General features: G+C 38.2%; 1 protein-coding gene and 1 non-coding gene across 8 annotated transcripts in view; both read right to left on the bottom strand.

The window, feature by feature from the left end:
* RAPGEF6 (Rap guanine nucleotide exchange factor 6) overlaps nt 1-25507 on the bottom strand; it is a 228779-nt gene that overhangs the window by 89283 nt on the left and 113989 nt on the right. For all 7 annotated transcript variants that reach the window (XM_003586275.6, XM_002688965.7, XM_024995044.2 and 4 more), the window contains 3 exons: nt 15268-15399; nt 3426-3603; nt 1321-1457 (listed from right to left, as the gene is read on the bottom strand). In XM_003586275.6, coding sequence (XP_003586323.2) covers nt 1321-1457; nt 3426-3603; nt 15268-15399 — 447 coding nt within the window. The remainder of the gene's footprint in view (nt 1-1320; nt 1458-3425; nt 3604-15267; nt 15400-25507) is intronic.
* MIR12018 (microRNA mir-12018) lies at nt 3461-3518 on the bottom strand. Its single transcript, NR_162370.1, has one exon. It is a non-coding gene; the product is annotated as a microRNA mir-12018 (primary transcript).

Below are 25507 nucleotides of genomic sequence, written 5' to 3'. Positions count from 1 at the left end.
TAATTATTGTGAAATTTCACAATTATACAAATTACTTGAGGACAGGGGCCGTGTTGGGTTTTTTCACCACTATCCTCACAGTATTTAGAATAGTAACTGGCAAAAAGCAGGCACACAACAAAGTTTTGCTGACAGAACTGTAAAAAATTAAAAGACAAAATTTGTGGAAAAGTTATTTAAAATCCTACTGTTTGTACAGTTGTCATTAAAAGTTTAGTATTTTCCTCCCATGTTTATCTTATCTCACACTGCTGAACTATTTATTTTATGCTTTGAAAAAAAATTCAATACTATATTCATTTGTTCAAACTTTTTTTTTTTTTTAGTATATCCCATGTGCTAAATGTTTTCTAGGATACAGGGAGAAATCATGTAAATGAAGCTAGAGGTAAGGCCCCACCTTCAAAGATTTCTATCAAATCAAAGATTTCTATTACAATCATTTGAAAAGCTATACGAAATTATAACCTGTGGCCACATACTCATTTAGTTAACCACTGCTTATTTGGGGGATATATTTTGGTTATTTCCAATTTTTAATATTATACAAATGTTACAATGAATATATCTTTTGTGATAACTCTTGAGTTTTATATTGTCTGGAGGAGAGACATTCAGAAGGGTAATAACAGATTAGAGACTATTAAAAGTCCATGTTAAAAACTGCTAAATGATTTTCCAGAAATACTGCTTATATTCCTATTAACAGTATATATGACAGTGTTCATTGACTGATAGCTCACTATCAATTTTTATCAGTTCAATAAGAAAAGCAGTGAAGTGCTACCTGATAGCAGTAACACATTTCAATTCCTCTGAATCCTCCCCTCCACCCATCCACAAGTTGCCATCCAAGCATTTTTGAAAACAAAACTGCCACATAAATGCCTCAACTGACAGCAGTTCACTAGGAGGCACAGGTATGAAGACAATTCCTTTGTTTAAAAAGAAAATGGGTAATATAAAAAAGGGATAGGAGATTAAATACTTGATAACATTTAATAATATTATAAATATACTAATAAAATAATAATATCTTCAAGTCTTACAACTTAATTTGAGAAGTTAAAAAACAAATTTGGTCCAATGAATTACTGAACATCTATTTTGTGTAAGGTCCATGGCCAAGAAATCAAAATTAAGACAAAATCAAACAAAATGAAACTTATCTCTTCAGAAATTATAACTGCCCCCAAATCAGCATTCATTTAAAAAACTGTATAACTTTTAAGTCAAGATTTATACAAGTTTATGCAAATTAAACATTCTAAAAATCAGCTGCCACAGCAAGTAATGTGTAACAGATATTTGCTAACCTACCTCTTGCCCATCTTCAAGAATGACAGCTCCAGCCTGCTCTACCACTTCAAAAATCATCACTGAGCAGAGTTCTCTCCTTACAGACATGGTCATATTTGCAAAAGCGGGAAGCTGGTGCATAAACTCCAGCAATTGTTCTGTTAGAAAACAGAAATTCTACTTTAGTGCTCATCAAGGACTACAGTTTAAAGATACAATAAAATCTAGAATCCAATACCCAATTTCCTAATCAACTTATGAATTCATGATGCTTAACTAGAGAAGCCAAGATGCAAGATGACTGTTGCTTAAAAAAATCTGGTTAATGGATACATTCTGACTCACACAAAAATACAGCCATAAGAATTCACAACTTCCAGAGAAAACCTGGAAACTACAGGTTCAAATGATACTGGAGAGTTTAGCTAATTCTCATGGTGGTTAGGTTTAGTGATGTCCTTTGGTCTAATAAATTACTGAAAAGAGCTTTTGTCTGTTTCTTATGGGCTTGAGTTTTAAGTAGTTATTAATAAATGTCAGTAAGTAATTAAATTAGGGATAACAAATGTGAATACTACTTTAAGATTTGTCAAAGCAAATACAAGGTAACTGTCTAATTTAACCAAGAAATGTTTGAGTGCCTGAGTCCCTTCTCTTATATAGATATGCGAGCAATAAAGACAAATATAAGGGAAAAAAAATACATTTAAGCAGTCAGCTTTTAAAGCTGAAATAGAGGAAAATGATAAGAAGTTATCAACCCACAGATAACTGTAAGTGAACTATATTTCATCTTTTAAATAAACCTTGTAAAAAGTACATAGTGTACAATTCTTTATCACTGAAAATGCACTTACAGTTTCTGTCCAGAAAGCATTCACAACATGAGTCTCAACTGTAGGTTGCATAACTATACTATGTGTTATTAGCATGATAAGGAATGTTTAAACCTATAGATCTTAACTCCCATAGACTATAATAATTACTAGCAGTATTTTCTGATTTGAATCACAACAATATAACTCTTTTAAAAGAGAAATCTAGGATAAAATCTTAAATGAATCATAATATATAATGATACTAAGTAATCTCTGTCCTTAAAGATGACATTAGCATCTTTAGTATTATTCAATCTCGAATGTAAAGTACAAGAAAGTAAAGAAAAATTCATAAAATTTGAATCAAAAGCTGGAGAGGCAAAACTATGATTTCTTTTTTTTAATAACATTTGAAATCTTTTAAAATTCACAGACACTGGACACTGATGTCCTGTGTTGTAAGTACCTTACGGACATGAAAGGGGAAACCACTTAAATGCAATCAAAGCTTTTGTTTTATAAACTGGGGCAAACAGAATGTGAGGTCTCTCATCACCCAAAGATCATCAGGGTTGATTCAGCTGATCTGGTTGTCCAGGCAAGTGTCCCCTTCCTCCGCCACCACTTCAGGCATGTGTCCCTCTTGAAGTTGTACACTTAATCAAAGACGACAAGCTGTCCCGATACAGGAGTATCTTGAAAAGAACATTCCCTGACAAAGGGGAACTGTCCTTTGGTTAAGGGTATAGGAGGAGCTGTGTTCCACTGCTAGAACCTCCGAACAAGCTCTTCTATCAGGGCAGCTAGCCTCAAAGATGTCCCTAAACAAATCCGGCCTCTTGCTCATGTCTGGATGTAGTCCTCTCCCTTACTGCATGAGGGCTGCTTTGTGTGACAAACATAATTGGGAAGAAGCAATGACGTGTCATTCCTGAGGTCAGATCAAAAAAGACACTGTGGCATCTGCCTTATTTTCCCCTGAATAAGAAACCAACTGCCATGTTGTGAGAACTTTTAAGCCATCTCTGGAGTGGCCTGCATGGAGAGGAACCGAGGTTCTATGAACAAAGCCACATGAGCAGCCACCTTGGAAGTAGATCCTCTAGCTCAGGCCAGTGAAGCCTCAGATGACTGTAGTCCCTGCCACATTCTGACTACAACCACATGAGAGAGAATGAGCAAGAATCACTCAGGCTGCTCCTGAATTCCTGACCCACAAAAAATTTTCAGCGATGTGTCATTCACCAACAGGTAACTATATATAAATTAAACTATAAAATTCCTATTGTGAACAGATGTATTTCTTACCAATGTCATCATCAGTTTTATCTGCAGGTTCTTTTTCAAGACATTCTCGGACAAGATCCCGCCCTTGCAGAGGATCTGTTCGATCAATGTCTTCATCTTCCTCTTCTTCATCTTCAGAATCAACAGGTCCTTCTGGAAGACGTGTTAAATCGACATCTCCTACCTCACTTTCGGTAGCCTACAGGAAGAAATCTTGATCACTTATCACTTTATGTTATAAAAATTATGTATTACAATCTAAATGAAATACAACTATCCCTTCCACTAAATATTATCAAGAATTAGGCAACACTGTACGTTGTATCAAAAACAAAATGATACTTATTAATAAACGGTTCTCTGCCCAAAATACAGGCCATCATTTCACAGTGTGACATCTAAATTGATGTCTAAGCCAGTAAGTATAAAATGGTCAAGAGATTAAAACATCACTAAATGTATTAATACTTTTTTCCAAAAAAACCCACTTATATTCCTTAAAAGTACATTTCTTAAAATATGAAGTGAAAAAAAGAGAAAGAGTTTACTAACAATCATTTTAGGAGCACCTTGTTAGTTTACGATGGCTATTTTAAATAAGGTTATTATTCTTTCGCCACAGGTTTAGAGTCTAGTAGAGTAGGGATTCACATAAATTAGGAAATAAGTATAAAACAGATAAATAACAGTACTGAAAACTGCTGAATTGCAACAACTATGAAGGACTGAACAAATACTTATGTCTTTCCAATACCTTATTACTTAATCTAACAATAAGCAAAGAAAAGCCAAGGTTACTCTAGGCAATCTTGAAGAAAATAAACTTATACTAACAAGCTGAACTTTGCAAATATACTAGTATCAGATATTTCTAAAAGAATTACCAGATTTTTAAAAAACTGTAAATTTATATTTTTAAACTTATTTATTTTAATTGGAGGCTAATTACTTTACAATATTGTATTGATTTTTCCATACATCAACATGAATCTGCCACAGGTGTACACGTGTTCCCCATCCTGAACCCCCCTCCCACCTCCCTCCCCATACCATCCCTCTGGGTCATCCCAGTGCACCGGCCCCGAGCATCCTGTATCCTGCATCGAACCTAGACTGGCGATTTGTTTCATATATGATATCATACATGTTTCAATGACATTCTCCCAAACCATCCCACCCTCTCCCTCTCCCACAGAGTCAAAAAGACTGTTCTATACATCTGTATCTCTTTTGCTGTCCTGCATACAGGGTTATCGTTACCATCTTTCTAAATTCCATATATATGCATTCAGATCAGATCAGATCAGATCAGTCGCTCAGTCATGTCCGACTCTTTGCGACCCCATGAATCGCAGCACGCCAGGCCTCCCTGTCCATCACCAACTCCCGGAGTTCATTCAGACTCACATCCATCAAGTCAGTGATGCCATCCAGCCATCTCATCCTCTGTCGTCCCCTTCTCCTCTTGCCCCCAATCCCTCCCAGCATCAGTCTTTTCCAATGAGTCAACTCTTTGCATGAGGTGGCCAAAGTACTGGAGTTTCAGCTTTAGCATCATTCCTTCCAAAGAAATCCCAGGGCTCATCTCCTTCAGAATGGACTGGTTGGTTCTCCTTGCAGTCCAAGGGACTCTCAAGAGCCTTCTCCAACACCACAGTTCAAAAGCATCAATTCTTCGGCGCTCAGCCTCCTTCACAGTCCAACTCTCACATCCATACATGACCACAGGAAAAACCATAGCCTTGACTAGACGAACCTTTGTTGGCAAAGTAATGTCTTTGCTTTTGAATATGCTATCTAGGTTGGTCATAACTTTATTTCCAAGGAGTAAGCGTCTTTTAATTTCATGGCTGCAGTCACCATCTGCAGTGATTTTGGAGCCCAGAAAAATAAAGTCTGACACTGTTTCCACTGTTTCCCCATCTGTTTCCCATGAAGTGATGAGACCGGATGCCATGATCTTCGTTTTCTGAATGTTGAGCCTAAAGCCAACCTTTTCACTCTCCACTTTCACTTTCATCAAGAGGCTTTTGAGTTCCTCTTCACTTTCTGCCATAAGGGTCGTGTCATCTGCATATCTGAGGTTATTGATATTTCTCCCAGAAATCTTGATTCCAGTTTGTGTTTCTTCTAGTCCAGCGTTTCTCATGATGTACTCTGCATATAAGTTAAATAAACAGGGTGACAATATACAGCCTTGATGAACTCCTTTTCCTATTTGGAACCAGTCTGTTGTTCCATGTCCAGTTCTAACTTTTGCTTCCTGACCTGCATACAGATTTCCCAAGAGGCAGATCAGGCGGTCTGGTATTCCCATCTCTTTCAGAATTTTCCACAGTTTATTGTGATCCACACACTGTAAACTGAAAATTTAAATGTCACTCATAGAACACAATGAGAATGTATTTTGGGAAATAAAACTCTGCTGAAGTGGACTATTCGGCAATATTTCTAAACACTATACTTACTGGATTCATATTATAAATGAAAAAGCATGAATACTGAAGCAGATATGAAAAAAGTGAGTAGAACATACAGGAATTTTCATAACAAATAAGCACTCATGTATGAGTATTAACTGAAAACTACAGAACCTTCATTCAAATATGTAAGTCTCATCTCCTGTGTCAAACATTCACTCATTTGTTCCTCTCTAACTTAACCCACATTTCAAAAGGAAACAGTGACCTATTTCCGGCTAGGTAAGCTAAGGAAGAAAGTCCTTTCCTATGGATTTTTGTAACTGGAGCTGGAGAGAAGAGCATCTTTTCTTCTCTGGTTGATGAACTGGAAGAATGTGATGCAGGGCAGCCCACAGCCAAATGGGAATGTCTTTCTGTGGTGGGAGAAAATGGAATCAGCTGGCAGAGAAAGGGGTAGAGGAATGCAGAGGAAGGACACTGAACAAGAGAGCAGACAAAAAAGAGATCAAGACACACAAAGCAACACAAATAAAAAACCAAAAATGTGTCATGCAGGACAGAGATGGAAAGAGCAGAGCATGTGCAGCAAAGATGACCTCTGACAGAAAGTGTCACAGAGGGCGAGGAAGGAAGAGCAATCAAGCTGCCAGGAGTGAAGTGACTAGACAGACAGGGGCAGACACACTTGCAAGCATCCAGGTTCCTTGAGGTTGGAGCTGCCTCTGCTTTCTCTGGGGGTCAATTAATTATCCTTTCTGGCTTTTGTTAATACAAGTTAAGGCTCTGATACTCCAACTGAAAGAGTTCTGATTTGTTTTATAAGACCATGTTCTATACTTCCTATGGACTTCTGCACAGCTTTGAGTAAAAGTTTTAATGAATAGTTAAAGTAGATTAAAACATTTAGCTTGCAATCTTTAAGATTAGACAAGCTGGCTCTTAAGGATCATAGAGGGGCAATCCTATCTTACATGACTGTCATGCTCTCTTAAGTCATTTTTGACTATGAAATGTTAGTATTTAAGTGAAATGCATTTCTAAATGATGTATCTTTGGAACTAAAAACTTGCTAGCAAGTTACAACCTCTTTTCAAAAATGAGTAGTTTTAATTTAAATGTGTAGATACTAAAACGACTTTTCCAAAACCCAATCTATTTACAAACACTGATTTTAACCTAAGAAATTAGTGTCAGAAAAACACTGAAGTAATATTTTTCAAACAAGTTAATTAAATTTTTCAAAATTTAGACACTCACCTCTGGTATAATAGTCTTTTTCTCTTCTATCAAGTTTTAAGGATAATCTACCTTAAAGTTGAGTTCTTAACTACCTTGTTTTCAACTCAAGCTCAGGTTTTCATCCTCTGATCCAGACTATTTCAACCTCATCTCATTCTTACCTTTTAGATTTTTTCTGATAAAAAGATGGATAACTCACAATATTAATAAAGGCAAGATGCAATTGAGTTATGTGGACAATAAGGAAGTCACTTGCATCACTTGCATGAAAAATGAAGGTACTAAAGAAAATAACTTTTTAGGGAGAATGAAAATTATGGGTAGGAATTGGGAGAAGGCTGCTAAGACAATTCTTAGGAACTTTTGAAGGCCATCTGAAAAGGAAAGAATATAATTCTTTTTATCATGCCTTCTTTTACCTGAACATTTTTCAAAAGAAAAAGAATAAATAAAATTAGTTAAGAGAATATACTCAACTGCTAAAGCATTCAGAGCCTATAAGAGGGATGATGTGGTAAAATAAGAATTAAGAATAAAAAATATCAAAGAGTGACCAGAAACATGCTAGAAAATTAAAAAGGTTTTCATAATTAAAAAATAAGTAAACAAAAAGTTCGATGTAGAGTCCAAGGTCTTCAGTTCAGTTCAGTCGCTCAGTCGTGTCCGACTCTTTGCGACACTATGAATCGCAGCATGCCAGGCCTCCCTGTCCATCACCAACTCCCGGAGTTCACTCAGACTCATGTCCATCGAGTCAGTGATGCCATCCAGCCATCTCATCCTCTGTCATCCCCTTCTCCTCCTGCCTTCAATATTTCCCAGCATCAGGGTCTTTTCCAATGAGTCAACTCTTCGCATGAAGTGGCCAAAGTACTGGAGTTTTAGCTTCAGCATCATTCCTTCCAAAGAAATCCCAGGGCTGATCTCCTTCAGAATGGACTGGTTGGTTCTCCTTGCAGTCCAAGGGACTCTCAAGAGCCTTCTCCAACACCACAGTTCAAAAGCATCAATTCTTCGGCGCTCAGCCTTCTTCACAGTCCAACTCTCACATCCATACATGACCACAGGAAAAACCATAGCCTTGACTAGATGAACCTTTGTTGGCAAAGTAATGTCTCTGCTTTTGAATATGCTATCTAGGTTGGTCATAACTTTCTTTCCAAGGAGTAAGCGTCTTTTAATTTCATGGCTGCAGTCACCATCTGCAGTGATTTTGGAGCCCAGAAAAATAAAGTCTGACACTGTTTCCTCATCTATTTCCCATGAAGTTGTGGGACCGGATGCCATGATCTTCGTTTTCTGAATGTTGAACTTTAAGCCAACTTTTTCCCTCTCCACTTTCACTTTCATCAAGAGGCTTTTGAGTTCCTCTTCACTTTCTGCCATAAGGGTGGTGTCATCTGTATATCTGAGGTTATTGATATTTCCCCCGGCAATCTTGATTCCAGCTTGTGTTTCTTTCAGTCCAGCGTTTCTCAGGATGTACTCTGCATATAAGTTATATAAAAAGGGTGATAATATACAGACTTGACGTACTCCTTTTCTTATTAGGAACCAGTCTGTTGTTCCATGTCCAGTTCTAACTGTTGCTTCCTGACCTGCATACAGATTTCTCAAGAGGCAGGTCAGGTGGTCTGGTATTCCCATCTCTTGAAGAATTTTCCACAGTTTATTGTGATCCACACAGTCAAAGGCTTTGGCATAGTCAGTAAAGCAGAAATAGATGTTTTTCTGGAACTCTTTTGCTTTTTCCATGATCCAGTAGATGTTGGCAATTTTGTCTCTGGTTCCTCTGCCTTTTCTAAAACCAGCTTGAACATCAGGAAGTTCACGGCTCACGTATTGCTGAAGCCTGGCTTGGAGAATTTTGAGCATTACTAGCATGTGAGATAAGTGCAATCCCTGACTAAACAAAGAGAAGCCAACTCTTTAAGGTAAAGATAGGCATGACAACCACCAAGACTGGAAGTCACTATATGATGTTGCTGAAGATGCAGTTCCTAGGAATGCAGTTTCTTTAATAATTAAATAAGATTTTTTAAAAATGTAGTATCCACAGTGTCCAGCATACAATATAAAATTATTAGACAGATGAAGACACTAGAAAATGTGACCATAACCTGGAGAAAAACCAATATAAAAATATCCAGGAATGATGAAACTAGGAGACATGAATTTTTGATATTTAAGTAAATTCAGGGATTTAAGGTCTGGCCTTTGAACTATTTTAATCCCAGCAGCTGGGATACAGCAGATCCTCAGAAAGATTATGATAAATAGATTAAGCTCAGGGGGAAAAAAGTATATTGGCCAAAGGACTAAAAAATATTACATGTTTTGTGTTTTTCTTTTCTCATAGTATGAATGTGTCTCTGTGTACACGTATAAATATAATTTGGTGAGGTAGACAGTCTGAGATGGTTTTATGTTGACTTGGCCTTCTCCAAATAAACCACCAGAGGATATTCTTTTTCTGTCTCCATCTACATAAACGTGAAGCTACTATGAGGAGAATAAATTAGTATGAGAAGTTACACAAATTATAGAAGCCACATTTTCAAATTTAGAGCAAAGATTAAGCAGAACCTGAGATTTTCAGTGCTTATCTCTACTGAATTCCCACTTTCAATATTTCATTCAACCTTTTTCATGGATCATTTACTCCTTAAGTTTCCTCTTAGTCTTTCTAGTCATGGCAACATGAAATTAATCCTTCACAGTAATGCATTCTAGGCTGGCCCAGTCCAGTATCTCTACAACAGGGCCGGTAGGGAGGCAAGGTCTCCTTTGTCCTGGATTGTCAATCAGTTAGTAGTAATCCTATACATTTTCCCTGGAAACAATATTGATTTCTATTTTCAAATATAATGCAACTAAAAACATTTCTAGATTGCTTAACTGCCAAAGCTGTGCTTAACTCAGCATGAGATATAAAAGGAAGAAACTTCACACTAACAATAAATTATGATGATATTGATCAAGCTTACAGGTAACTACACTAAAAAGCTACACCAGAAAGTTTCATATAGTCAAAGCTATGTTTTTTCCAGTAGTCATGGACAGATGTGAAAGTTGGACCATAAAGGCTGAGTGCCAAAGAAATGATAGTAGTCCCCTGGACTGCAAGGAGAGTAAACCAGTCAATCCTAAAGGAAATCAACCCTGAATATCCACTGGAAGGACTGATGCTGAAGTTCCAATACTCCGACCACCTGAGCTAAAGAGCTAACTCATTGGAAAAGACCCTGATGCTGGAAAAGAACTGACGGCAGGAGGAGAAGGGGATGACAGAGGATGAGATGGTTGTATGGCATCACCAACTCAATGGACATGAGACTGAGCAAACCCCAGGAGATGGTGATGGACGCCAGGGAAGCTTGGTATGCTGCAGTCCCTGGGGTTGCGAATAATCAGACTCAACTTAGCAAATGAACAACATCAACAACAGCAGCACAACATAAAAAAGCAGAGTGAAAAAAGTGATAAGACCCACAGAAAAACTGCTGTGGGTTCCAATGTGAGAGGCAATACAAAAATGTCATCTAGGTGGAGCTGCAGGAAGAACAAAATTACGAAAGTAGGAGTAGGTAAAGACAAACTCATTCGGGGAATAGCATATGTATTTGTCATGGACTAGAATCTCAGTTCAGTTGCTCAGTCGTGTCTGACTCTTTGCGACCCCATGAATCGCAGCACACCAGGCCTCCCTGTCAATCACCAACTCCCGGAGTTCACTCAGACTCATGTCCATTGAGTCAGTGATGCCATCCAGCCATCTCAACCTCTGTCGTCCCCTTCTCCTCCTGCCCCCAATCCCTCCCAGCATCAGAGTCTTTTCCAATGAGTCAACCCTTCGCATGAGGTAGCCAAAGTATTGGAGTTTCAGCTTCAGCATCAGTCCCTCCAATGAACACCGCGGACTGATCTCCTTTAGGATGGACTGACTGGATCTCCTTGCAGTCCAAGGGACGCTCAAGAGTCCTCCAATACCACAGTTCAAAAGCATCAATTCTTCGGCACTCAGCTTTCTTCACAGTCCAACTCTCACATGACCACTGGAAAAACCATAGCCTGACTAGACGGTCCTTTGTTGGCAAAGTAATGTCTCTGCTTTTTAATATGCTATCTTGGTTGGTCATAACTTTCCTTCCAAGGAGTAAGCGTCTTTTAATTTTATGGCTGCAATCACTATCTGCAGTGATTTTGGAGCCCCCCAAAATAAAGTCTGACACTGTTTCCCCATCTATTTACACATCAGGTCATAGAAAATGGTGTAAATGATATTCCTGTTAAGCACTGTTCTTAGGATGTATCTCTTCTCTTTTCCCCATTCCTCCAAATTAAAAATACAGTTGACTCTTGAAACAAGATTGGTATTAGTAGCACCAACCCCCTCCACCCCAATGTGAAAATCTACGTATAACTTTATACTCCATCCTCTGTATCTGTGGTTCAGTACATGTAGCATCTATTTACTGAAAGAAAAAAAATCCATTTATAAGTGGACATGTGCAGTTCAAACCTATTTTGTGCAAGGGGTAAATGTACCTGCACATTTTGTAAGGCTCTGCTTAGACTGTTACAAGCCATGACTGATAGAGGAACTCACTTTTAAAATCTCTCAAATGCTGAAATTTGGATAACCAGGAACACTACTTCACATGATGCTGGCCAAGCATATCATGCAAAATTCTGGGCTAGATATCACACGCTGGAATCAAGATTGCCGGGAAAAATATCAACCACCTCAGATATGCAGATGACACCATTATAATGGCAGAAAGTGAAAAGGAGCTAAAGAGCCTCTTGATGAGAATGAAAGAGGAGAGTGAAAACGCTGTCTTAAAACTCCACTTTCAAAAACTAATATGGCATCCAGTCCCATCATATCACAGCAAATAGATGGGGAGACAATGGAAACAGTGGCAGACTTTCTTTTCTTGGGCTCCCAAATCACTGCAGATGATTGACTGTAGCCACGAAATTAAAAGATGCTTGCTCTTTGGAAAGAAAGCTATGACAAACCTAAACAGCACATTAAAGCAAAAATACCACTTTGTTAACAAAGGTCCATCTAGTCAAAGCTATGGTTTTTCCAGGAGCCATGTCTGGATATGAGGATTAGATCAAAAAGAAGGCTAAGAAGGGTAAACACCAAAGAACTGATGCTTTCAAACTGTGGTGATGGAGAAGACTCTTGAGAGTCCCTTGGACTGCAAGGAGATCAAACCAGTCAACCCTAAAGGAAAGCAACCCTGAATATTCACTGAAAGAATTGATGCTAAAGCTCCAATTCTTTGGCCACCTGATGCGAAGAGCTGACTTGCTGGAAAAGACCCTGATGCTGGGAAAGACTGAAGGCAAAAGGGGAAGAGGGTGGCAGTGGATGAGATGGTTAGATAGCATCACCAACTCAATGAACATGAATCTGAAAAACTCCAGCAGGGAGTGAAGGACAGGGAAGCCTGGTGTGCTGCAGTCCATGGGGTTGCAAAGAGTTGGACATGACTTAGTGACTGAAAAGCAACTATAATCCCTCTGATCTTCTTCTACAATTTTATTCAACTTTTATTTTTAACTATATACTCTATGCCCTCCTTAAAAATTTTTAAATGTAGAAATAATAAAGTCCATTGAGAAAAATACAAGAAAAGCTGAAGAAACATACTAAAAACTACCCACAAACCTACCATCAGCAGAAAACAGGTACCATTTGGTAACACATCTCTTGAATTCATATTTACATTCCATGTATATAAGACAAATATGTATATACTTAAGATTCTGATTTCTTTTCCTTCTGTTTTTATTTTTGTACATTTGTTTAGTTTTAACCTTTACACTGTTTCTATCCTTTGGCTACTATTCTGTGCTTACCTTCTTTGGCTACACTTCAAAGAGTTTATCTTACATTTTTGCATATCTTATTTTAGTAATGTAATAGTTTTCTTCTTTAAAATTTCTGAATTTCTGGTTTAGTTCTTGACTTTCATTATTTTGGCTCATCTGTTTACTCTCCCTAAATTATTAAAACTTCTTTTATCTTATTGGTTACTTTCTATGTTTCCAGTACCATCTTTTACCTATGTTTTCATTTATGTGACCTTCTAGAAAATGTTAAACTAAAAGGGCAGAATACAGATTGATGGCTGCCAGGGCTGAGGGAGCAGGAGAAGGAACTGACTAAAAAGGAGAATACAAAATACTTTTTCAGGTGATAGAAATATTGTATGTCTTCTTGTAGGCTATACTACAGAGGGTAAATTTTGTTATTTGTAAATTACATCGCGGCATCAATCATATATACAAACACACTGACGCAAGAAGTAGAAGTGATATGACTTAATGGTGAATTATGATGATCAGGGGATGAGGCCAACACTAACTTTCAGGTTTCTGGGGACATGAAATGGTATCTTCTTCATTGTGTAACAAAGGGACTTCTTTGCTGTGCAGGAGAGCTGGCAAAGGTATCTGTCCACATTTTATGCTATGTTAAAATGAATCACTTTAAAGGCAGAATGAACTGTGGCAAGTACTACTGAGGAAGGAAACCATACAAAAGGTTGAAGCAGGGCAGCCATACTCATGGTCAGGGTCCTACAGGAGAAGACTCCAACCACACCAGCAGACAGGCTCTACCCTAGCCTCAGGTGGGCCATTCTGTAGGTGAACATCCTATAGATGCTAAAGTAAGCACAATTCTTCAGAGGCTCCTCCAAAATCTTGCCAAAGATAGAGAATCCCATTGTGTACAGCCCATCTTTTATTAATAGTTCAGGGTAAAGAACTGGCCTTTCCAAGTGACCTTGAACTTCAATTTGGTGCACTATCCTTTTGTTCCTTTTCTCATAACCATCGAGGGCTCTACTCCTTGCTCCAAAAAGGGGATCACATATGGTCAGAGATGGATATACTAGTGAGATCAGGTATCATCAACACTACATCTTTGCTTTATGGCCTCTTTTTGCAAGGTCCAGACATTCTCATTAATCTTGAGAAAAATCTACAACCACATCCCTTAACTTCATTAACCCAGGGTCAATCTTCCTTAGGGTTCCTTCTCTAGGAAAAACAGAGTCCAGAGAAGCACAACTCTACTCTGACTTTCAGGTATGCAACAATTCTAACTTAATCCACAGGATACGTCTTTTGGGGAGAAGGTGGGAAACGCACGAAGTCCAACAACTCCATGAACACAGTAAGTGGCCCCTGAACCACCACACAGTCTTTAACATAACTTAAAAAATTCCCTGTTCTATCTACAATAAAATGATGAAGAGGGAGAATTCCTTGTTGTACTAATAAAGGGCCAAACAATGGGACGTAGATGGCAAGACCACAACAATAATCTTTGTAGAGAAAAACCTCACATGAATCAAACACAGAGGCTTTTTTCCACTTTGCACCTGCCTAAAAACTTCCCTTAACAGAGCAATGTAAATTTTCAAAAAACAGCTAAATCCATGTAACTGAACAGAACCACAGTCTAAAATAAAATGTTTTCCTTAGATAGCAATGGTTGTATTTCAAAAGATCAGTACTATATGGTAACCATTAGTCACATGTGGTGCTTGAAACATGCCTTATCTGAATTGAGACATACTGTATGTCAATATTCTTTGCCTTTTGAAGACTTAGTTAGAAAAAATAAAGTACCGCATTCATAATTCTTAAAAACTGATTACATATTGAAATAATAATATCCAAATATACTATGCTAAAAATATATATTATTCAAATCAATTTTACTTGTTTCCTTTTAATTTTAAAATGTGGCTACTACCAAATTTAACAGTCTTTACAATACAAAGTCAACTCTAATTTTCTTCATGACTTTACTTATGGAGACTTAAATAATCAACTATCATAAAAATCAGTCTTTTTATAAGTTCAGTTGTCTCAAGAACCATTTTCCAATGAAAGCAAATATATATTAATACAGATTCACCTGGGTAGAAGAAATTAAGAACACTAAATTCACATACTGTTGGACCATATTTAATCACTCTCAAAAGACAGATCACCTCTTTCATTAGGCTTGTAAATCTGAAAGGTAAATAAAGCACATTTTCTCTAAGACTTTATGTCTGAATTTCATAACCTAATTAAAAGATACATGAACACCTAAGCCATAAGCACAAGGTATTTGGCAGAATTAAAAAAACATAAGCATAGCATACAAACTCCTAAAGTATTACCTGATAGATATCAGATAAACTGCTGCTTCCAGAGTCACTGGCGATGCTACAGCCAGACTGACTAGAAGACACGTGAGTCACCTGTGGATGAGGGTTGTCTGCAATGTGCATCTTGGTAAGATCGGCTGGAAGCTGAAGAAGAAGAAAAATAGTCTAAGATAATCTAAATATCAAACATTAGCATTAAAGAGTTCTTGACACACTGTGTAACTTTTGCAACAAAATTATATGTACATTTCTCTTCAATCTAATTTCTAATGTAAATTCTCCATTCTTCGAAAAATCTCAAAAAATGGTAAGAACCAAATTAGTATTCTATTAAGCAAGCCTACAGTGGAAGCTCACTGATCAGTTTTCAAAAGAGATTACCATAAGTAAGGATATTAAAGAGGGAAAAACTGCCCTTTCCTTTTCCTCAAATAAAAATAATTGGCTGTTGCTACTTAAAGTACAGGAATACTATCCCCTCCCCACCCATAAACACACACACCCCTAATACAAAACGGTTGGAATACCAGAATAAAACAGCAATATCTTGGATTAAAGTACAGCATCTAGCATCAAGACTTCAGAAAAGCAAGCATTCAATATTCCAAAATTTTAGTAAGCCTTTTTTTCATTTAATATTGTATTAGCTTATAGTTGGACCCTAAAAAATTTTGTTAGTAATCATAATGATGTAATGAATGTCTGTGCTAGGTATATGGCTACAGAGATACAGAAATCAATGCTTCCTCCATCTCATCTTTCATATGATTATGCTTTTATCAGGGATGAAAGTTGTACAATATAATTCACACCATAAGACTTTAAAAAATTTTACAAAATAAATGCTAAATTTATTTTGAGTTGAGATAAGATACAAACCACTGAGCTCCAAAGCAGTGAGAGTTTTACATTGCGATTTGATGACATATTTTCCAAATAATTTCTCTGCAACTTGCTATTCAGGACCATTGAGAGAAATCTACATTTCAGAGCAAGGTTTCTCACTGCTTTCTTATACAAAAATGTTAAGGAAACACGTGAATGATAGTGGAAGCTAAATATACTCTAAAGAAGAAAATGTCCAAACCTGTGGTCAAATACTAAAAATTACACACAGAAAAACTGCATCACTAACATCCCCTGCTGGGACAGGTGATACAGATGAATCCTGTAATGCTTTGGATTTGGACCCCAGGCAGTATTTGTTGCTGTTGTTTAGTCACTAAGTTGTGTCCAACTCTTTTGTGACCCATGGACTGTAGCTGGCCAGGATTCATTGTCCATGGGATTTCCCAGAATATTGGGGTGGGTTGTCATTTCCTTCTCCAGGGGGTCTTCCAGAACCAGGGATCAAACCTGAGTCTCCTGCTCTGGCAGGCAGATTCTCTACCACTGCACCACTCGGAAAGTATGTTATACCCTATCTGGAATCAAGATTGCTAGGAGAAATATCATCAATCTCAGATATGCAGATGACATAACCCTTATGGCAGAAAGCGAAGAGGAATTAAAGAGCCTCCTGATGAGGGTTAAAAAGGAGAATGAAAAAGTTGGCTTAAAACTAAACATTCAAAAAACTACAATTATGGCATCTGGTTCCATCACTTCATGGCAAATGGATGGGGGAAAAAATGGAAAGAGTAACTTTTTTTTATTGGGCGTTATTTTCTTGGGCTCCCTGCTGTTCATGACTACAATCACAAAATTAAAAGACATTTGTTTGCTCCTTGGAAGAAAAGCTATGACAAACACAGACAGCATATTAAAAAGTAGACATCTCTTTGCTGACAAAGGTCCATACTCAAAGCTATGGTTTTCCCAGTAGTCATGTATGGATATGAGAGTTGTTGGAACACAAAGAAGGCTGCATGCCAAAGAAGTGATGCTTTCAAACTCTAGTGCTGGAGACTTCTTTAGAGTCTCTTGAACTGCAAGGAGATCAAACCAGTCAACCTCAAAGGAAATCAACCCTGAATATTCATTAGAAGGACTGATGCTGAAACTGAAGCTCCAATCCTTTGGCCACCTGATGTGAAGAGCCAACTCACTGGAAAAGGAGTTGGCTGAAAAAAATTTCCCCAATGCTGGGAAAGACCGAGGGCAAGAGAAGGGGGCAGCAAAGAATGAGATGGTTAGATAGCACCACCAATTCAATGAACATGAGTCTGAGCAAGTTACAGGAGATACTGAAGGATAGGGAAGCCTGGTGTACTTTAGTCCATGGGGTCGCAAAGAGTTGGACATGACTTAGTGACCATACAGCAACAACAAAATAAGTGTGATCCAAAAGTAAACTGATGCTCAATTTAAAATCATCGCAATCCCTGATTTTGGATTAAAGTTACATAGGATTAATAGTGCTTCCAGTTAGCTACTGAAAGCAAACACAAAACTTCACCGTAGGGAAAAAATCATCCTGGACATCAAGATAACAGGACTGCCTGGTGGCTCAGCTCCTCCAATGTGGGAGGAACTGGTTTCATCCCTGGGTTGGGAGATCCCCTAGAGAAGGAAAAGGCAACCCACTCCAGTATTGTCTAGAAAATCCTATGGACAGAGGAGCCTGGTGGGTTATAGACCATGGAGTTGCAAAAGAGTAGGACACAACTTAACAACTAAACAACAGGCCTCAGATTACTTAAAAAAAAAAAAAAATTGACGCATAATATCCATTGCGCAAATAAAACCAGGCACATTAGGAGACAAGATGGCATTCATGCAAACTAAGGGAAGTAATAAAATCTAGAAACCCGTGAAGAAAAAGCTTTCAGATAATGGAGTTATCAGATACAGATTCTAAAACAACTTTATTTAATATCATATGCCAGGGGTAGACGGTAAAAGCATCTGCTTGCAATGCGGGAGACCCGGGTTCGATCCATGGGTCAGGAAGATGCCCTGGAGATGGAAATGGCAAACCCAGGCAGTTTTCCAGTACTCTTGCCTGGGAAATTCCATGGATGGAGGAGCCTCATAGGCTACTGTTCTTGGGGGTCGCAAAGAGTAGGACATGACTGAGCGACTTCACTTTCACCTTCACCAGGGGTTGGCAAACATTGTCTTTAGAGGACTTAAGAGTATACATTTTAGGTTTTTGTAGGCTACACATCTCTGTGGCATTACTTCTTCTGACTTTTTTTTTTTTTAAAAAGAACTCAGCAAAATAAAATTCCAATTTACCGTTGGACAACATTGTTTCATACACACATCAAACAGGCCAAAAAAATAGAAAGCAACTTCAGAGACCGAAAAAAAAAAAACAAAAACCCTTTTATCTTTGGCCTTTCTAGCCATCTCAGACAAACTAACTACTTATTGTACAGCTAAGTACATACACAAAATGCTCAGAATAAGATTGTTTTGTTGTTGCTGTTTTTGCCTTTTTTCACAAGATTTTTTTCTCCTCTAAGACCATAATGAACATGATCGCACCACAAGTGAAGTCAGAGGTAGGACAGAGACTGCTCCTAAGGCTGGTTTGGTCATCCGGGGTCATTAAAACTGACTCACTCCTAACAACATGTACAAAAACATAAAATGTAAATAAAAACACAAATTTTCCTTTAAAAAGTACTTTAAGAAGAAAAGCAGGGCCTTGGAAATTGGGTTATTTTTTCCTTCCCTGCTGCAAATTCATGTCATGGCTTTGGCTGGGTGGCAGAGAATGTGTGTCCCCTGCAGGTGGCGCTGGCGTGGCGGGAGGGCAGGCCGGCAGGACGCTACTGGAAGATGACCATGTTTAGACTGAGACGGGAAGTGGAGGGTGAACAGGTAGGTCATGGTGGCCTTTTTGTTTCTTTAAACTTTTTTTTTTGATGTGGACCATTTTAAACGTTTTTTCTTTTTTTAATTGAATTTGTTACAACCTCACTTCTGTTGTTTATGTTCCAGGTTTCTACCCTGAGGCATGTGGGATCTTACGCCCCCAACCAGGGATTGAACCCATACCCCCTGCGTTGGAATGGGGAGTCTTAACCACTGGACCACGAGGGAAGTCCCATGGGTAAGTTTATCTTTTCCTTTATTTTTTGCTGTCTAGTCATCCTCATCAGTCTTGGTGTCAACACCATCCTCCTCCTCATCTTCAGCTGCCCCTTTGACCGTAGCTGCTTCAGCCTCCTCACCTTCATCTCCTCCCCTTCCTCACCATCACCTTCCTCCTCCTGCTCTCCCCTCCAGATCTTCTTCCTCTTTTTCATTTACCTCTTTGTCAACTTCCTGCTCCCCACTTTGCTCATTAGCAGGTGCCTCTCCCCCATTCTCTGCCTCCTCCACAACTCCCCTCTTTTCCTTTGAAAAGGTGTTACGTTGAAACTGCTATCCACAGCCACGGCTGACATGATGGGGCAGGCCAGTGATCCTGTGCAGCGGTTTAAGAGGAAAGAAAGTGCGAGTCCGAGGAGGCTCTCCAGAAAGCTGCTGGAGGCCAAGGCAGAGGTGGCTGAAGCACATGGGAAATCAGATGAGGGAACAATGCAAAGATGGCTTTTCAAAGCAGCCAGTGGGGCAACAAATTTATTTTAAACAATCTTTTTTTTTTTTTTTTTTTAAACTTAGCTATGCCATGCAGCATGTGGGATCTTAGTTCCCTGACCAGGAATTGGACTTGTGACCCCTGAATTGGAAGAGAGGAGTCTTAATCACTGGACCACCAAGAAAGTTTCATAAACCACCTTTAGGAACGTAAAAACTGGGCTTCCCTGATGGGCAGTGTTCAGGAGTCTGCCTGCTCGTGCAGCAGACATAGGTACAATCCCTGGTCGGGGAAGATTCCCACATGCTGAGAGGCAGTTAAGCCCATGGGCCACGACTACTGAGCCCATGCACAGTAACTGCTGAGCCTGTCTGCTCCGACTACTGGGCCAGTGTGCCTAGAACCCATGCTCCGCAATCTGAGAAGCCACCGTACTGCAACAAAGAGCAGACACCATTAAGAGCAACTACAGAAATCCGGTACATGGCAGTGAAGAACTAGCAGAGCCATTAATTAATTAATTTAGATGGGCACTGTCCTTTAAAAACATAAAACTAAATAAAAATGTAAAAGTCATTCTTAGCTCAAAAGTAATTAACAGCTCACTGGCAATATCTGGCCCAGTTTAGCAATCGGGACATACATAAAGAAACATAGGTCTAAGAACTTTAGCAAAGAAAAACTAACAAAGAATGAAATGAAAGTTCTAGAATTCAGAAATACAATTATGTAAATTTTAAAAGTCAACAGATAGATTCAGTAACAAATCTGACAGAGCTAAGGAAAAAAAAGAAAAGAAAAGAAAAACTGGTCTCAAAAAATGTCCAGTAAGAGACAAGAAGAGTAAAAAGAATAAAGTTAGGAAAGAAGGGGCAAGAGCCACAGGAGATACAGTGAGAAAGTAGCACCAGAATAAGCAGAGTCACAGAAACAGAAGAATACTTAATGCATAGAAATGATGGCTGGGCAATCTGCAAAGTTAACAAAAGATACAAAGTCATGGATCAAGTAGCTTTAAAAATTTCCAGTAACATACATAAAAGCCAAACCATACTTATATACACCAGGGTAAAAGTGTCGGGGAGGGGGGCAGTCAGAGAAGTCTTAAAAGTAGTCTACAAAAAAAAGAGATTACTTCGACAAGAACAAAATTAAACTGACAGCTGACTACTCAACAATTTGGAAGCTAGACAATGTAGTGTTATCTTCAAGAGCTAGAATTCTACACCCAGTAAAAACAGTTCTCAAGATGAACAAGATAGTAATTTTCACAGAAACAAAAATGAAGAGAAATACTCCCACAGTATACCTACAGTGAAGAAAATGCACTAGGAGACAGAAAATGATTCTAAATGAAAACTTCTAGATGAAGGGAAGAAGGAAAACCAATGAAAATTGGAAATGTGTGGGAAAATCAACAAGAATATTGATGATATGAAACTGTAACACAAACCAAAAGAAAGTTTATGTGATTTTACTAATGTCAGATAAAGAAGACTTGGAGGCAAAAGCATTAACAGAAACAAAAGAGGACATTTCATAATGATAAAAAGTTTAACACTAAACAGATATGCACCTAGTGAGTAATATAGCCTCAAACTGTATGAGGTAAAATAATGATAACAATAAAAGGAGAACTACATGAATCTACAATTATGCCATAAAAACTTTATCACAGATCTCTCAGTAACAGAATAAATAAAAAAACAAGTAAAGATACAGAAGATATGAACATAATACACAAACAAAGTGCATATACATAAAATGCTGCAATCAAAAACTACATATTTTCTTTCAGGATTCATACATAAACATTCATAAAAATTGACAATAAGGCAGGCCCCAACATAATTCAAAAGGTTAAAATTACAGAGAGACAATACCATGATTACAGAGCAAATAAGGCAAAATAATAAAATGATAACTAGAAAATTATTATGCACTGGGAAAAGTATAAAACAAACCTCTAAATAGCCCACTTTTGACTGTGTGAATCACAACAAACTGGAAAATTCTGAAAGAGATGGGAATACCAGACCACCTGACCTGCCTCTTGAAAAATCTGTATGCAGGTCAGGAAGCAACAGTTAGAACTGCACATGGAACAACAGACTGGTTCCAAATTGGGAAAGGAGTACGTCAAGGCTGTATACTGTCACCCTGCTTATTTAACTTCTATGCAGAGTACATCATGAGAAACGCTGGGCTGGAAGAAGCACAAGCTGGAATCAAGATTGCCGGGGGAAATATCAGTAACCTCAGATATACAGGTGACACCACCCCTATGGCAGAAAGCGAAGAATAACCAAAGAACCTCTTGATGAAAGTGAAAGAGGAAAGTAAAAAAAGTTGGCTTAAAGTTCAACATTCAGAAAACTAAGATCATGGCATCTGGTCCAATCACTTCATGGCAAATAGATGGGGAAATAGTGACAAAATTTATTTTTTGGGGCTCCAAACAAAATCACTGCAGATGGTGACTGCAGCCATGAAATTAAAAGGCACTTACTCCTTGGAAGAAAAGTTATGACCAACCGAGACAGCATAATAAAAAGCAGAGACATTACTTTGCGAACAAAGGTCCGTGTCTAGTCAAAGCTATGGTTTTTCCACATCTCATGGATGTGAGAGTTGGACTATGAAGAAAGCTGAGTGCCGAGGAACTGATGCTTTTGAACTGTGGTGTTGGAGAAGACTCTTGAGAGTCCCTTGGACTGCAAGGCGATCCAACCAGTCCATCCTGAAGGCAATCAACGCCAAATATTCACTGGAAGGACTGATTTTGAAGCTGAAACTCCAATACTTTGGCCACCTAATGTGAAAAACTGACTCATGTGAAAAGACCCTGATGCTGCCAAAGATTGAAGGCAGGAGGAGAAGGGGATGACAGAGGATGAGATGGTTGGAAGGGCATCACCGACTCAATGGACCTGAGTTTGAGTAAACTCTGGGAGTTGGTGATGGACAGGGAGTCCTGGTGTGCTGCAGTCCATAGGGTCGCAAAGAGTTGGACACGACTGAGTGACTGAAGTGAATACTGAAATAGCCCACAGGTAACAAAGTCACATCAGAAATCAGAAAATATTTAAACAGAATAAAAATTAAAATGCCATATATCAAAACTTGTAGGATAAGCCACAACAAGTTATTAATGATGAGACTTTTCATCAGCAACCTCAATTCACTTACCCCATCAGCCTCCAGCCTACCACGTCTGGCAAAATTTCCTATTTTTCCACACACATTTTCTATACCTGAGCTTCTGAGCTCTGCTGGAGCTCACTAATCCATGAAGACTAGTGTCAAAGTTTTGTTCGGAGGTTGAGAAGGCAGCTTAGCTAATGGCTTAAATACAGACACAGATTATGAAAGTACACAGTTTTTTGAAGGGAAATGCTTATTACATGAAAAGGGAAAGAGATGTATTAAGAAGAGGCAAAGAGGCAGAACATAATAAAAAATGTCAAGCTATGTATTTTGAAATTCATTTCTATAGCCAACAGAGAACTACTGTAATTTCTGTGAAAGGCAGTGATGTAAGATCTACATGGTATGTCTCTGACAGGCTTAACTCAGCAAAATGTATTATTCTGCTGACTCAAAATACCCTATAGATCCAAGTAATTCTTTGGGCAACTGTTTCACATGCAGAGTCTCAGACATCCAGGCTGCTTTGGTTTCCTGGCTCTGCCATCTTAACATGGGGTCACTTAAGTAATCACAACAGAAGAAAAAAAGCTGGAAAAGACTCAACACCGCCATCAATCACGGAAATAAAAATTAATACAAATAACCTTTTCCCCCATCAGAATGGCAGAAAGAAAATTTGACACTACAAAATATGGGCCAGATAACGGAGGAAAACAATATTCTTATAAATTGCCAGTGGGAGTTATGAACTGATACAGCTACTCACAGCTACTGTGCAGAGTCATTTGGGGAGCAGCCACTTTGAGGGAGCAAATGTAAGGAAATGGGCTTATTACATTTAAAATATATAAAACTTATTCCTCAACAACTCCTCTTTGGGTACCTACTCTAAAGAAGCATACATGTGTCCAAGAGGGAATGTGCCAAGACATTCATTACAATGTCTGTAAAAGTTCAAAAAAAAGACAAATATCACAGGAAGAACAGCTAAATTACTATAGCTCATTATGGAATACAAAGCAATAGTTCAAGGTATAAAATATATCTATATGTTCAAACCCGGATAGTTCTTGGTTGAAAAACCAAGATTCATAATAAATGTAGACAATATGACTAGTTTTTTAAAAAACATAAACACAGTATCATGTATTTTCTGGATATATACTTATCTAGGTTTAGGGGGAAAGATTTGTAGGAAAGTATACTAGATAACCAACAGGAGCACTCTATAGTGAAGGTGGAAGATTGGGGCTGGTGGTCTAAAAGGAATTTTAGTTTTATTTGCAAAATCTAGCTGAGATGTTATACTTCCATATGGAGAAAAAACTTTCCTATTAATTTCTAAAAATAAACCATTTGAAAAATTTCAGAACTGAAAACAAATATATACACGTTGAGTACAATAATTTCCCACCTTCCCATTTAAAAGTGTCCACAAACACTGGAATGTGCTGAAATTCTGTAACCCTTAGCAACTAGGGGTTGCTATACATACAGTATACGTTTTTTATAAATGTTGAAATATTAAGATCCAAAGATGAGTTTAATCAGAATGTCTTGTGAGAACATGACAAATAATGATATACTTACTGAAAGTAGAGCCCAGAATGAACATTTAACTTAAAAGCACTGGAAACAAAATAGAAAGTGATATAAAACTAGATTTACAACACAAACTCCTAACATAAGGACTTGAATGTGAAGCTAAGAAATGAAGTGAACATCACTCATTATCAGAGAAATGCAAATCAAAACCACTATGAAGTACCATTTCACACCAGTCAGAATGGCTGCGATCCAAAAGTCTACAAGCAATAAATGCTGGAGAGGGTGTGAAGAAAAGGGAACCCTCTTACACTGTTGGTGGGAATGCAAACTAGTACAGCCACTATGGAGAACAGTGTGGAGATTCCTTAAAAAACTGGAAATAGAACTGCCTTATGATCCAGCAATCCCACTGCTGGGCATACACACCAAGGAAACCAGAATTGAAAGAGACACATGTACCCCAATGTTCATCGCAGCACTGTTTACAATAGCCAGGACATGGAAGCAACCTAGATGTCCATCAGCAGATGATTGGATAAGAAAGCTGTGGTACATATACACAATGGAGTATTACTCAGCTACTAAAAAGAATACATTTGAATCAGTTCTAATGAGGTGGATGAAACTGGAGCCTATTATACAGAGTGAAGTAAGCCAGAAAGAAAAACACCAATACAGTATACACACACATATATATGGAATTTAGAAAGATGGTAACAATAACCCTGTGTATGAGACAGCAAAAGAGACACAGATGTATAGAACAGTATTATGGACTCTGTGGGAGAGAGAGAGGGTGGGATGATTTGGGAGAATGGCATTGAAATACGTATATTATCATATACGGAACGAGTCACCAGTCCAGGTTCGATGCACAATACTGGATGCTTGGGGCTGGTGCACTGGGACGACCCAGAGGGATGGTATGGAGAGGGAGGAGGGAGGAGGGTTCAGGATGGGGAACACATGTATACCTGTGGCGGATTCATTTTGATATTTGGCAAAACCAATACAATATTGTAAAGTTTAAAAATAAAATAAAATTAATTAAAAAAAATTAAAAAAAAGAAGAAAAGTGAA

This window comes from Bos taurus, chromosome 7 (genome assembly GCF_002263795.3).
Source record: "Bos taurus isolate L1 Dominette 01449 registration number 42190680 breed Hereford chromosome 7, ARS-UCD2.0, whole genome shotgun sequence".
NCBI classification, from domain to species: Eukaryota; Metazoa; Chordata; class Mammalia; order Artiodactyla; family Bovidae; genus Bos; species Bos taurus.
The sequence above is the reverse complement of the archived record's forward strand: the minus strand, read 5'-3'. Positions and strand labels throughout refer to the sequence as shown.